We start from the raw sequence: 15060 nt of genomic DNA, 5'->3' as shown, positions 1-15060 counted from the left end.
AATTCACAATCAGTGGCAGAGCCAGCATGCCCAGCCAGGTCTGGCCAAGGCCTGTGTTTCAGCCACAGCACCTGGTTGCTGCCCCTAAGGCTCAATGGGCAAGTAACAGATCACTGCGATCGCAGAGGCTTCAGAAATGCCTTCCACCGTGGTACAAAGGATGGTTTGCTCTCAGGAGAGGAGGCAGGGGTGGGAATCAGCACACAGTTCTGCTAGATTTCTCATGCCGGGCACAGACTAAGTATTTTGTGCTTTGCTTTGCAGGTGAAATGTCTCCTGCCCCCTGTGCAACAGCTTTCTTTGTCCTCTCCACATAAAAGTACAACTGAGTTCCTCAGGAGCAGGCAGTGATCACCGCCCTGTGCCACACCTGACTGACGTCCAAACAGGTGGACACACAGGCTCTTCTTTTATGGCCCAGGCTGCCCCCATCTGCTAAGCATCAAAAACTACACACAGAATTTGCAGAACATTAATGACATGGAGGTGACTGCTTTTTCTCTGTTGAAAACTTACTGCACTGTCCTAAAAAACAAAGAGAATTCAGGAAAAGCTGAACATTTGGGGCTGGCTGGCTGTAATCTTCAGCTGCTGAAAAAGCCTCAGCTGCTCGGTTCCACTGTGAAATCCAACTCCTCCCTCAAAGTCCAACTCAAATACACCTCCTCTGCGGTGCCTGCCCCCTTCCTCCCTTTCAGAAGCACGTGCTCCCTCTGCTGTCCCACGGCATTCTATCTGCACCTCTGGAGCCACACTGTCCCAGCCTACAGTCAGCTCAGTGCACAGCTGCCTCTCCCTGTGTGTACCTGCAGGCCCCACCTGGGCTGGAATTCTGCCTTCTTCTCCACACAGAGGCCGCACTCAGGAACTACTGAATGAGGGAGGGAGTGGATGAGGAAGATCAGCCAAGGGCTACAGGGAGTGGCCTGCAGCTCACAGCAGGAACAGCCCCTGCCCTGCAAATCCGGAGGTGCCAGCTCTGTTCTCAGCAGGACTGCTAAAAGCTCCGTTATAATAGCTCCAGGCCACAACGGTCAACTTGGTATCAGGACCTAGAGACACCAAAAATCCTAACAAATAAAGAGGCCATGTATGCAGCATGCTGGTTAAAAGCACAGGCTTCGGAGTCAGAGCTTGAATTCTTATTATGTGACCTTGAGCAAGTTACTCAATGCATCAATCTCATTTTGTCACCGGCAAAATGAGGACATTATCTGCCACACAGTGTTGCTGAAAAAGTAAGAGAGGTGACAGACGCAAAGTGCTTGGCACTTACTTACTCTTACTGGTTTATTACAAAGAATAGAACACAGGAACAGCCAAACGCAAGAGACGCACAGGGCACACCACGGGGCAGGGAGGTCAGGGCTCCCATGCCCTTCCTGGGAGTGCCACCTCCCCAGCACCAAATGAGTTCACCAAACCAGAAGCTCTCCAAACCCAGTATTTAGAGGGTTTTATGGAGTTTTCATAACATAGACATGATTAAGTTATTGGCCACCGGTGACTAGCTCAATCTCCAGCCCGTCTCGTCTCCCCTCCCCAGAGGTAGGGGTGGGGCTGGTATGTCCAACTCTTTAATCATGCCTCGGTCTTTCTGGCAACCAGCCCTAATCCTGAACCTGTCTAGGGGCCCAAAGCCACCTGTCATCTCATTATCATACAAAAGACACTCCTATCACTCCAGAGATTCTAAAAGTCTTAGAAGCTCTTGTGTCAGGAATTGAAACCTAAGGCCAAATATTATAACCAATGATGTTCCTATCAGGAAATTACAAGGGTTTTAGACGCTCTGGGCCAAAAACTAGGATGAATACTAAATATGTACACTATTGTACTATGTATCCCACTATCACAATAATTTTTTTTGAGACAGAGTCTACTTCTGTTGCCCAGGCTGGAGTGCAGTGGTGCGATCTCAGCTTACAGTGCGGTCTCAGCTCACTGCAACCTCCACCTCCCAGGTTCAAGCAATTCTTGTGCCTCACCCTCCTGAGTAGCTGGGACTACAGGTGTGCGACACTACAACCGACTAATTTTTGTATTTTTTAGTAGAGACGGGGTTTCACTGTGTTGGACAGGCTGGCCTTCAACTCCTGGCCTTGAGTGATCTGCCTGCCTCGGCCTCCCAGAAATCTGGGATAAGTCATGAGCTACCGTGCCTGGCCTCACCATCACAATAATTATACTGAGAGGATGGGGGAGAAAAACGTGGGCAACAGGAGGAGGGGGGAGGGTAGCGACCTGAATCCTTGTCTTCCACAGTAGGACATCTCCCTATCTTTCACACAATCTAGAAGAACGAGCTAAAACATAAAAGCAGTAACCTCCAAGGAACAGGGATCAGGGTGGAGAAGGGTAAGGTAGGGGATTGCTGGGTTTTGTTCTAAGCCTTGTTAATTTCTGACTCTTAGAACTGTATGCCTGTACACCTTTGCTAAAAATGAGTATTTAATTGTTAAACAAAATCTGATACTTGACCAACAAGAATAGTATATTAAGTGATACAGTTTTTTGTTTTTAAGAGAGAGGGTCTTGCTCTGTTGCTCAGGCTGGAGTGCTGTGGTGCAATTCTAGCTTACTGCAGCCTCAAATTATTGGGATCAGGTGATCAACCTCCCGAGCAGCTAGAACCACAGGTGTGCACCACCACGCCCAGCATTTTTTTTTTTGGTAGAGGTGGAGATCTCGCTATGTTGCCTAGGATGGTCTTGAACTCCTGACCTCAATGGATCCTTCTGCCTCAGCCTCCCTAAGTGCTGGGATTACAGGTGTGAGCCACCACACCAGGCCCAAGTGGTGTGTTCTAAAATTTTTTGGAATCCAACCACTTTGAAAATGTATGGAGAGCTATAAATCGTCTCCCCATAAACACACATGGATGCATATACACAAAATTTTTGCACTGGATTTTGGGGAGTTCATAAATTTCTGAAAGCCAGGTTAAAAACCTTAGGATTATAGATTCTGTTTTTTTTTTTTTTTTTGGAGACGGAGTCTCACTTTGTCACCCAGCCTGGAGTGCAGTGGCGAGATCTTGGCTCACTGCAAGCTCCACCTCCCGGGTTCACGCCATTCTCCTGCCTCAGCCTCCTGAGTAGCTGTGACTACAGGCGCCCGCCACCATGCCCAGCTAATTTTTTGTATTTTGTAGAGATGCGGTTTCACCATAACCAGGATGGTCTCGGTCTCCCGACCTCGTGATCCGCCCTCCTAGGCCTCCCAAAGTCTGGGATTACAGGCGTGAGCCAGCGCACCCAGCCCTAGATTCTGGTTTCTTAAAGGAAATGTATTTTAAGTCAGAGCTTGTCATTTATTGCACAGGAAAAAAAAAATTCATAAAAAAAATCAAAAACACCCACATGATAAAATGAGGTCCTGCTTTGTTTTAAACTACTTGGTGACCACCATCAGTTGTTTTCTTGACCACGGGATGTACCTAATTCCTAACTATTAATAAAGGTACAAACATTGTTTATTGGGCTTTTTGCTTCAGCCTTGAAACAATCAGATTCTCTAAAACTCAGGAATGTGAATTGCTGCTGGGTTGATTCAGCTGTTTCCATTCTAGAAATGGACCTGGAATCATGTACTTTTCACCCCATGAAGAGTCCTTTGTGTAAAACTTGAAAAGGCAAGGTCCCAAATTCCCCATATGGGTGTTTCTTCCAGTAGAAGAATTACTCTAATGACTTCTTAGCAAAACTTATGTAATCAGGGCAGGCCATCAAAATACTCCAAAACACAAAGTTTAGCTCCGTTTCTGATGGACCTGTCTCCACTGCTATAAACCTCACCAACAGCCTCACATCAAGTCAGAGGAACAGATTTTCTATTTAAGAAGGATCTTCACGGCAGTGGCTCACGCCTGTAATCCCAGCATTTTGGGAGGCCAAGGCCGGCGGATCACAAGGTCAGGAGTTTGTGACCAGCCTGGCCAACACAGTGAAAACCCGTCTCTACTAAAAATACAAAAATTAGCCGGGCTCGATGGCATGTGCCTGTAGTCCCAGCTACTCAGGAGGCTGAGGCAGGAGAATCCCTTGAACCCAGGAGGTGGAAGTTGTGGTGAGCCGAGATCGTGCCACTGCACTCCAGCCTGGGCAACAGAGCAAGACTCCGTCTCAAAAAAAAAAAAAAAAAAAAAGGGATCTTCATGTTCCTGCCGATTTGCAAAAAAAAAAATTGGTATCTGTTAACCAGAGGCAATGAAAACCACCTCCCAGGCTGCTGTAGTAAGTGGATCGGTAACTGTGGTGGGAGATTCTCACCCCCAAGACCTGTGACTATGTCACACAGCATGGCAAAAGGGCTTTGCCACAGGCCTTACTAAGAGTATCCTGGGCTATCCAGGGAGATCCAGTCTAATCCCATGAGCCTTTAAGAGCATAGAACTGGCCAGGCACAGTGGCTCACGCCTGTAATCACAGCACTTTGGGAGGCCAAGTTGGGCGAATCACAAGGTCAAGAGATGGAGACCATCCTGGCCAACATGGTGAAACCCCGTCTCTACTAAAAATACAAAAATGAGTCGGGCATGGTGGCGAGCACCTGTAATCCCAGCTACTCAGGAGGCTGAGGCAGGAGAATCACTTGAACCCAGGAGGCGGAGGTTGCAGTGAGCTGAGATCACACCACTGCACTCCAGCCTGGGCAACAGTGCGAGACTCCGTCTCAAAAAAATATAAAAAAAAAAAAAAGGGCATAGAACTTTCTCTGAGTGAAGAAGAGAAATGCACACAGGGGAATTCGAGGGCCTGACCAGGTCCCTGGCTTAGCTAGTCCTGAGCTGATGGGACCACATGCAAAGACCAGATAGAGGCCTCAGGAGCTGAGGGCAGCCCCCAACAGATGGCCAGCAAGGGGACACCTCAGTCCTGCAACCACAAGGAACCATATTTGGCCAAAAGCGCTTGGAAACAATTCTCCAGTGAGGAATGCAGCCCAGCCCACATGGTGATTTTTGCCCAGTGACACCCACATCAGACTTCTACCCCACAGAACTGTGAGATGATACAATTTCAATTATTTTAAGCCACTAAATTTGTGGAAATGTGTTAAAGCAGCAACAGAAATGAATATAGTGATTTACATGGAAACCCCCAGCAGATTGTCTGGCACGGTGTTAACATCTGACAAGCGTTTCCTGATTTCCTTACATCCAAAGGCAGGGCTGGCCACACTCCATCCAAAACAACAGATGATAGACTTGTTCTGACAAAACAGATACAGTGAATTATAAATGGCCCAGAACACCTACAGATTTTAGATTTCAGGTAAGTGACTGCCTTTCCTTTCACTTAGAAACCTCCCAATGCTCGTCTTACTGACAAACTCAAAGTACCACACAGGAGACTGAACACCAGACTAACCCGGCTTCAGATGCCCCGAGGGAGCCAGCACTCATCCTGCTGCACTGAAATGATGTCCAGGTCAGTTTTTCCCACTGGACCAAGAACTCCAGCTCTCCACGTGTGAGTCATGAGTCCCACCTCTGCATCTCTGCTTCTAGAACGGTGCTGCTGCACTTCACAGGAAATCTGTATCCATGTTTGTCAACACTATATATGACAGTATAACTTAGCATCTGCACAGAAAACATAAATTCTTTGAGGACCAGGGCCGGGTTTATTAGCCTTTGTACTCCCACTGCCACTGTCTGGGACATCAGAGGCACTCAGTAGAAGTTGGTGAAGAGAAAGAAAAGGCAGAGGTGAGAGAGGAAAGCAGGCCCGACACCGCACACAGCTTCTGAAGTAGCTGGAGGAGAGGCACGTGCAGAGAAACTTCTTGAGTGCTGGACTGGGGTTCACTGTGATGCTGCTGCTGGACTTCAAATGTCAAAATGTGATGCTTTGCTGACCTTGACCTCTGACTGCCCTTTAGCTTTCCCAACCTCAAGACAGGGCACTTAGAAACTGCAATGTCAGGAAATTATGCTTCATTAAAGCATGGGAATGTCATTTACATGGACATTGATTACTTCATTTTTTACATGGGAATGTAAATAATTGAAGAGATTGTTAAAGACTAAATCATGCACATTCAATAACTTTGTAAAATATTAATGATAACTGAAACACAAATTTGATGTTCCCCAAAAGTGCTAAAATATAAAACAATACTGGCCAATTAAAGATAGAAAACAACCCTAATGAAGCTCCCCAACAGACACATTAAGACTTCTCTGTACATTAAACATTTGGGATTTCAAAGGAAAACCCAGATTAATTCCATTCTTAATGGGTCTTTTTTTTTAATCTTAGGTAATACAATATTTTATTTAAAATTTACAAAATTCCATTACATTCATGATTTCACTTGATCCTCCAAACAATCTCCTGAGTTACGCAGAACAGGTATTACTAACAACTAACTCCATTTTACAGGTAAGGGAACTGAAGTTCAGAAAAGTACTTGGACTTAACAAAAGCTTTAACAGGGCTACATATTGAATTCAAGTCCTCTGTTCAAAAGAACTAGAGTAAGTTATCTTTTACATATTATTCATACTTATATCCTGTCAATATCCAAAAATGTTTTGAGGTAGCCTGCAATCATAGACACCTATACAATAAAAACATTAAAATGAAAAACAGAGGAAAAAAATAGCAGGTGACATGGGAGAGAAAGGAAGGTAGACAGCAAAGACTGAGACTTATAATCTAAGAAAACTTCATCTCTGACCTTCCAGTTCCAGGCAGATAATACTAAAGGGAACAGGATGGTTTATAGACTCATAAGCTGACAAAAGAGAAGTCGCATCAGTTCTTACTATGAAACACTCCTAGCAGCCACAGCAAATCTCTAGGACACCATACCAATGGCATCAAAGCAAGAGTATACTTCAGTGATAGAGTGAATTAAGTTCCCTGTTTGGGACCCCGACCAGGGCTAGAGAAAAGAACTCTGAAATGCAGAGCTCAAAAATATATCCTCTGTCTTCTCCATACCCATGCGTCCCCTCCCTTTCATTTAATCCATATAAAAATCAAGCCTGCTGTAAATGAAAAACACCTCGACACAGAAGCAGCATTAACTAGTTAAGTTTTATTAAAACATTAATAAAATCTAGAAAACCATAAAGAAAATCTGGTCGCGTTTTGAAGCCCTCTCCTAAGGTCAGATTCCCCAAAAGAACAAAGTACATGGAGCATATAACAAAGAACTTTTCCTAAATTAAGATAAGAATGCAAATCAAAATACAGGCAAAATCCTACTGAGTGAAGCAAAAATTGTAATTCAGTAGCTCACAACTTGACCAAATGGCTATTTTTAATCCCTATAATCATCCAAATAACTAGGAATAGCAGGGAAAATTGTGTCTCCTTTCTACAGAGACACGTGGCTTTAAGAAACTCAGGCACATCAAATTCCCACCTTACCAAACAGATAAATTGGAAAGGAGTTTAATATTTTATTTTTAAATTATTTATTTACCTTTTTATTTTTTACAGAAAGGGTTTCACTCTGTCACCCAGACTGGAACGCAGTGGCATGATTATAGCTCACTGCAGCCTCTAATCTTGGGCTCAAATGGTCCTCCTACCTCAGTCTCCCAAAGTGCTGGCATTACAGGTGTAAACCACAGCACCTGGCCTTACTATTTTAAAGGACTAATTACCATATTCCTTAGAACTATAGCTCCTTTATAGGTCATTCAACATGTGATGCAATTTTTTACAAGTGGTAATTTTTTTTTTTTTTTTCAGATGGAGTCTCCCTCTGTCACCCAGGCTGGAGTGCAGTGGTGCAATATCGGTTCACTGCAACCTCCGCCTCCCGGGTTCAAATAATTCTCCTGCCTCAGCCTCCTGAGTAGCTGGGACAACAGGCATGTGCCACCATGCCTGGCTAACTTTTTATATTTTTAGTGGAGATAGGGTTTCACCGTGTTAGCCAGGATGGTCTCCATCTTCTAACCTCGTGATCTGCCTGCCTCAGCCTCCCAAAGTGTTGGGATTACAGGCGTGAGCCACCACACCTGGCCACAAGTGGTAATTTTAAACTAGGCTTCAAACCATTACACAAAGCCAAGTACATCTACTCAAGGCACTCTCAAAATTCCATTTACTCCCATTTTACTCTCCAAAATAAAATGTTAGATTGAAACATACTTCACATGACATTTAAAAGATCAACAAAATGCTCCTGAAAAAAAGATCTGAGCTCAACAACTCCATTAATGAGAAAAAAACGAACCAATTGGATATAGTGAAGATGCTGCACATAAAACACAATTATGAAGAATATGAAAGATATTGCCAAAAAGTTGCTTAAGGTTTCATCATAGATACTTGTCATTAACTCTGAGATAAAGTATATACACATGTAACTCAACTTGTTTAAAAGGAAAAAAAGGGGAAGAAGAAAAGGAACTTCCACTTTAGAATCCACATTTTCAAGGGCCTCCATTATTTATACCATTGCCGGTAAGAGAATTTTTCTCTACTATATTTGCTTGAAAGAATTAAAGGTGTAGGGCTGAAAAGTTTCTTAGAAATTATGCAGTTTACGATCCTCAGAGGTGAGAAAAACGAAGCCCAGAAGAGAAGGCCTTCCAGGAAAATTCCAGAGCCAGATGTAGACCCAGTACATTGTTTTTGTTTTTATTTTGGGACAAAATCTTACTCTATCGCCCAGGCTGGAGTGCAGTGGAGTCATTTCGACTCACTGCAACCTCCGCCTCCTGGGTTCAAGCTATTCTCCTGCCTCAGCCTCCTGAGTAGCTGCCATTACAGGCACCCACCACCATGCTCGGCTAATTTTTGTATTTTTAGTAGAGACGGGGTTTCACCATGTTGGCCAGGCTGGTCTCGAACTCCTGACCTCAAATGATCCGCCTGCCTCGACCTCCCAAAATCCTGGGATTACAGGCGTGAGCCACCGCGCCCGGCCGTCCTGTTAAGTTTTAATCAAGTACTCTGCAGTAGGCAACAAACATTAGGAAGTAATAGAAAAAAATTAATCTAAAAACCCTCTGGAGAGTCAAAGAATTGCAGATTTAAAATAGCATGAACACTTGGATTCATGGCATTGAAAAAGGAGCTCGCGTTTACCCGCATGTATAAACTGTGCCTGCCCACCTCTATCAGAGCATTTTTCAAGCTGTGCTACAGTTAACCATGTATTACCCAAAGCCAATCTGTCCTGGCAGATCATAAGCTCTTAAAGACCAGGACTTCAGAAGAACAAGAAAAGCTTCAGAGAGAAGGGAGCCACCTAAACAGAGTCCATAGCAACGGGTCAGCAGGAGCTGATGACTGGAGGTGCGGGGTAGAGTGGGGGTCTGGGGCAGCGGAGGGCAGAGAAAGCAAAAGGGCCTGCATGACACGCTAGAGGGCTAGGAGCCACAGCTGCGGTAATTAACTCAGTTTTGTCTTGTATGCCTGTTACCTAAACACCATCTCTTGTTCAGAAAGAACTTCAGGTTGGGTATTTGGACTCCTTGAGCCTTCTGCTGTTTGTCTCCGGGATCTTTAACTCTCTTAAAAGGGGAAAACTGTCCAGTTCGATTTTGCTTCCTGGGATATAACAGGTTTTTCAAAAGTTTGATGAAAGCATTCACTAATGAGTGATTCCACTTTCTTTGGTGGCTGAGAAATACAGCGTCTGAGGGGCAGCATCAGGTCTTCCCATCAAGCTGAGGTCGGAGTCTCCCCACCCACGGACCTCACCCTCGCTCTTCCCTCATAAATCTGACCTCTAACTGTAACTGCCTTGGCCTCATTCCGTGGGTGTGGATGCTCCTGCTTGCAACGCATTTTCCAGCCCGCCAAATTCTTGGGAGAGTTTCTTCCACTCTCCAGGCGCTGAGAGCTACAAAGTTCAATCTGGCTTTCCAGATTTTTTTTTTCTTCCCATTACTAACGGAAGAAATCAAGAAGCGCCGGGCAGTAGGGCCCTGCTCCCTCCAATCAGAGCCCAGCCCGGGGGCCAGAGCAGGAAGCGCGGCTGTGGGACGCGCGGTGACAGCCCCGCGCCCCCCGGGACCCGCCGGCCAGGGGAGAGGACGGTGCGGCCGCTGCGCGACAGCTCCGGGCCCGCGCCTCTCGCTTCCACCCGCCGGGCAAGTGAGAGGATAAATCACGGAGCGGGGGCAGTGCGCCCCCACCAACCGCGCCCCCCGCGCACGGACCCCCATTACACTCGCGTCCCAGGCAGGGTAGACCCAGACGAGCCACGGGGCGGCGCAGAGCCCCACTCACAGGGCGGCCGGGACCCACGGGCGTGGGTCCACGCAGCAACCTATAGGTGACAAAGCACTCAGGAAGCCGTCATGCGGGGCCGAGAAAGAGCCCCCACCCAGAGTCACGGACCCCCTCGTCCGAGGGTCCGCGCAGTCCCCTCGGTGAGTCGGACGAAGCAGTCTCGCTACGGGGGACGGCGGGGAGGGCGGCGGAGTCTCCCACTCTTGGTGACCCGGACCCCGCCCCACGAGTGGGTCTTCGCAGGGCCCCCTCTGACGCACACGGGGACCAGCCACGCCGCGGGGGCGCCGGGCAGGAGCCAGCGCCCGGGTCCATGCAGTCCCCTCCGGGCAGACGCGGGGAGCTGGGGAGCAGTGGGGACTGGCCCCCACCCGCAGGACGACCGGGACCCCCGCGCGGGCCCACACGGCGTCGCAGCAGGCGCGGAGCCCCCGGTGCCACCCGAGGCCGAGACAAAGCCCAGGCGCACGGACCCCGGACCCCGACCCCGGACCCTGCGGAGCCCCGCTCGGAGCCGCCACGCCCGGGGCAGAGACCCCCGCCCGGTCCGGAGACCCTGCCGCCAGTCGCGCCGTCTCACCTCAGGCCGCCGCCTCACAGCGCTCGCTCCTCGCCGCGGCGCCTGGGCCGACTGGAGCGCAGCTGAACAGCCGACAGAGCCGCGGCCGCCTCAACAATGGAGCCCCGGGGCGGGGCTGCCGCCGCCGCCTCAGCCCGTGTCCCCCGCTCGGGATCCGGCTCGGCTCGCGGAGCTGCAGCCGGCGTGGGGCTGCGGCCGGGACAAACACCGCGCAGGCGCACACGGCCCCGCCCGCCGCCCGCCGTCCCGCCCCCAGCGGAGCCGGGCGCCCAGGGCCCGCCCCCCGGCCAATGGGGAGCGAGCTGCGCGGAGTGGGCGGGGCCTGGGGGAACAAAGGGAGGTTGGGCGGGGCGGCTCTGGGACTGGGCTTGCGGGGTCCCGCGGGAGAACCCGACTCAAGAGTCGGCCGAATCCTCGCCTCCTGGAATACCCAGCTCAACGTCTACTTGGAGTCGGCTCTACAGGACGCGCTCATCTCAAACCCAGAGCTCAGGCTTTTAGGGCAGAGAGCGAGAGACAGGCTTGCTTTACAGAAAGGGAAACTGAGGTCCAAGGAATAGGATTGCCTGCCACCCGAAGAAACGTAATCCCATTCACTCGTTCATCTTGTAGTCGTTCAGCAAACATTTGGAAGCACGTATGGTGGGCGTTAGGAGTGAAGTAGGGCCGGGCACGGTGGCTCACACCTGTAATCCCAGCACTCTGGGAGGCCGAAGCAGGCGGATCACTTGAGGTCAGGAGTTCGAAACCAGCCTGGCCAAAAAGATGAAACCCCGTCTCTACTAAAAATACAAAAACTTAGCCGATTGTGGTGGCGCGTACCTGTAGTCCCAGCTACTGGGGAGGCTGAGGCAGGAGAATCGCTTGAACCCGGGAGGTGGAGGTTGCAGTGAGCTGAGATCGTGCCACTGCGTGCACTCCAGCCTGGGCGACAGAGTGAGACTCTGTCTCCAAAAAAGAAAAATTTGTTAAAGATGTGAAGTAGAAGCGAACTTAGGCCCTCCCTGAAGGAGCTCGGCCAAGGAGTACCTGAGATGTCTCTGCATCTCTTTAAGGCCTGATAAAGGAACCAGGAGCAAGCACTAATCAGTTCCCTTTCCTGCCTCAGAGCTTTCCTGTGTTTGCTGTTCCCCACCTGAAGTGCCAAGTACCAATGTATTTATTTATTTATAGAAATGGGGTCTCCCTATGTTGCCCAGGCTGGTCTCAAACTCCTGGCCTCAAGCTATCCTCTCATCTCAGCCTCCCAAAGTGTTGGGATTACAGGCATGAACTACTGTCCCCAACCCTGATGGTCTTTAAAACCTCTTTCCTCATCTTATTTCCGCATGTGACCCCCCAACACTTGGTTTTTCTATACCTCCATAGCTGTTCCTCTGTGAGTCCCAGGGACCCACCCCCTTCTCTGCCCAACTTGTACATGTCTGGGCTCAGGCCAAATGCCCTTCCATTCGCAGTGGGCACTGCTACAGGAAATCTCATGCCCTTCCGGGCTTCACAAACCATCCACATGCTCTGCTGCCTGCTAGAGACATCCATCCAAGTCAGATGCCCAGCCCTGACCTCTCCCAAAGCCCTAGCTGGACACCAGGGAGGCACCTCAAATTTTCTGCGGGCCAAAACAGAGTGCTTTATCAGTGCCCCAACCTGCTCATCCACATTCTTGTGATTCTCAGTAAACAGCCCCTCCATCCACCTAGCTGCTCAGGTGAAAATCTCAAATCCTCCTCCAGTCCTTCCTCCCCAAACCTCTCACGCAGCCCTCTGCCTTCCTAGGACGCTGAGCACCCCTCACTCCCAGTGCCAGCTGGGGTGCTGTCTGAGTGGCTGCCTCCCACTTGGCATGAAGTGTGACCTCTTGCCCAGCACAGTGACTCACACCTGTAATCCCAGCACTTTGGGAGGCCAAGGGGGGCAGATCGCTTGAGGCCAGAAGTGTGGGACCAGCCTGGCCAATATGGTGAAACTAAAATACAACAATTAGCCAGGCATGGTAATGCGTGCCTATAATCCCAGCTACCCAGGAGGCTGAGGCAGGAAAATTGCTTGAACCTGGGAGGCGGAGGTTGCAGTGAGCCAAAGTCACGCCACTGCACTCCAGCCTGGGCAATAGAGCGAGACTCTGTCGCAAGTTAAAAAAAAAAAAAAAAGAAGTGTGACCTCTCTAAGGCAAGGCAGTGTCCCACTCTGATTCACTTCTGTGTGCAAAACAGGACCTGCACCCTGAAGGCACTCACTCAGGGATGCTGCTGGGATGGGTGGATGCACAGGTGAGGTCTTGAAGGTGGCTGGGGCTGACCCTATCCCCATCTCCCTTCCCACACACACCTGCACACTCACTCACTCGCACACTCACACCCACCACTGAAAGCCTGGCCCCTAATCTGATTTGCCTAACAAGGTCCCCCGATGAACATCACATGCTTCCCTACCTCTCCCCAGCTAGGGCCCCACTGTGTTCTGGGATGTACTCAGGGATCAGGAGAACAAAACCTCAGGGAGTGAAAGGACATTCCAGGGTGCAGGCCTCTGCATCCCCCTCCACGCCCTCACCCCTGCCTAATACACCCTCACCCCTGTACCTGGCCAGCTCCTACCAACCCTTAAAGTCTCACCAAGTTCAGTGGTGGCAGCCACACCCTAAAGTGACTGACCCCCCCTAGTGACCAATGACCTATGCCCTTGCATAATCTTCCTAACCTTGGGTACAAGCAGAACCCGTGACTGGCTTCTAACCCACAGAGCCTCTGGCAAAAGCAATGGATGTCACTGTCACAGTGCATCACCTTTGCACACTAGAGAGAGAGGTTCCACCTGCAGGCCCTGCAGGAGGGAGATGCGGTGCTGAGAAAGGACCTTTGGAGGGGCCCCGTAGGCAAGGAAGCAAAAAGCTGGGCCCTTGCCAAGCAGGTCCAAGGAAATGAATTCTGCCAATAACCTCAGTGGACCTGGAAATGGATTCTGCCCTGGTTGAGCCTCAGATGAGGATGCAGCCCAGCTCCTTAGCTTGAGACCCTAAGCAGAGGACCTGCTAAAATGTGCTCAACTCCTAGCTTGCCAAAACTGGGTTAAATGTGTGTGTTGTTTTAAGCTTCTAAGTTTTTAGTTATTGCCTATGAAAGTGTTAAAATATAAGACAATAATGTAGGTCCCCTCCCCATCACACACTTTCTTCTTTCTGGCATTCGTCACAACTATACTTGTTGATTTAAAATCTGCCTCTTGGCTGGGTGTGGTGGCTCAGGAGTTCCAGACCAGCCTGGCCAACATGTTGAAACCCCATCTCTACTAAAAATACAAAAATTAGCTAGGCATGGTGGTGCATGCCTGTAATCCCAGCTACTCGGGAGGCCGAGGCAGGAGAATTACTTGAACCCAGGAGGCAGACGTTGCAGTGAGCCGAGATTGCACCATTGCACTCCAGCCTGAGTAACAAGAACAAAACTTTGTCTCCAAAAAAAAAAACAAATTGTCTTTTGCATGATGGCCCCATGAGAAGAAAAATGGAAACTCTTACTCATAACAGTGCCCCAAATGCCCAGCACGGTGAAGTTCTAGGGCAGTTGGTCGATGGTGGACGCTGCTGGTTAGAGGGCCCAATTGGCCCTGCCAGCTGCCTTCTCCCTGGTCACGTTCCATTACAGAGAACAGAATAGTTTCTTGCCTTTCCAGAGTCCCTCTTAGTGGGGATTGGCCAAGCAACATTGTCCTGCCCAGGGAGACATAAGTGGAAGTTGGCTGAGAGGTTTCTAGCCATGGTGTGCTGGGGCAGTTTGAATCAGAACATGAGAGCTGACCGTCCATTGCTCGGGAATTCTGCAAGTTGGTGTTCAACGCATTCAGTACTTAAAAATATTAAATAATATAAACTTGCAAATTAAAAAATGCATTAGACCGGGTGTAGTAGCCCACATCTGTAATCCCAACACATTGGAAGGCTGAGGCAGGAAGATCACTTGAGCCCAGGAGTTCAAGACCAGCCTAGGCAAAAAAGGAAGACCCTGTCTCTACAAAAAATTTTAAAATTAGCTAGGCATGGTGGTATGTGCGTGCAATCCTAGCCGCTCAGGAGGCTGAGGTGGGAGGATCACTTGAGCCATCTGTTCAAGGCTCCAATGAGCTATGATAGTGCCACTGCACTTCAGCCTGGGTGACAGAGCGAGACCCTGTCTCAGAAATAAATAAACATATTTTATATATTAATATATACATTTATGTATATAATTATATATTTATACATAAATATATTTATTTATTTATTTATTTATT

At 48.9% G+C, this 15060-nt stretch overlaps 2 protein-coding genes across 6 annotated transcripts in view; one reads left to right on the top strand and one right to left on the bottom strand.

The window, feature by feature from the left end:
• The window catches only part of AFAP1 (actin filament associated protein 1), a 179476-nt gene extending 168437 nt beyond the window's left edge, over positions 1–11039 (bottom strand). For 2 of the 5 annotated variants that reach the window (XM_054553673.2, XM_054553676.2), the window contains exon 1: positions 10792–11014. The gene's annotated coding sequence lies outside the window, so the exon portion shown is untranslated. Of the gene's footprint in view, positions 1–10791 lie in introns of all 5 variants that reach the window. The other 3 variants (XM_063723767.1, XM_063723775.1, XM_063723774.1) reach the window with 2 other exon arrangements.
• LOC103890358 (collagen alpha-1(I) chain) lies at positions 7460–14859 on the top strand. Its single transcript, XM_054553678.2, is given in 3 exon segments — positions 7460–10693; positions 10695–13061; positions 13534–14859. Coding segments are annotated over 2 exon segments (1071 nt in total). The 5' UTR covers positions 7460–10279; the 3' UTR covers positions 11352–13061; positions 13534–14859.
• The last annotated feature ends 201 nt before the right edge of the window (positions 14860–15060 follow it).

Source organism: Pongo abelii, chromosome 3 (genome assembly GCF_028885655.2).
Source record: "Pongo abelii isolate AG06213 chromosome 3, NHGRI_mPonAbe1-v2.0_pri, whole genome shotgun sequence".
NCBI classification, from domain to species: domain Eukaryota; kingdom Metazoa; phylum Chordata; class Mammalia; order Primates; family Hominidae; genus Pongo; species Pongo abelii.
Note: the sequence above shows the minus strand (reverse complement) of the source record. Positions and strands in the feature narration are given on the sequence as shown.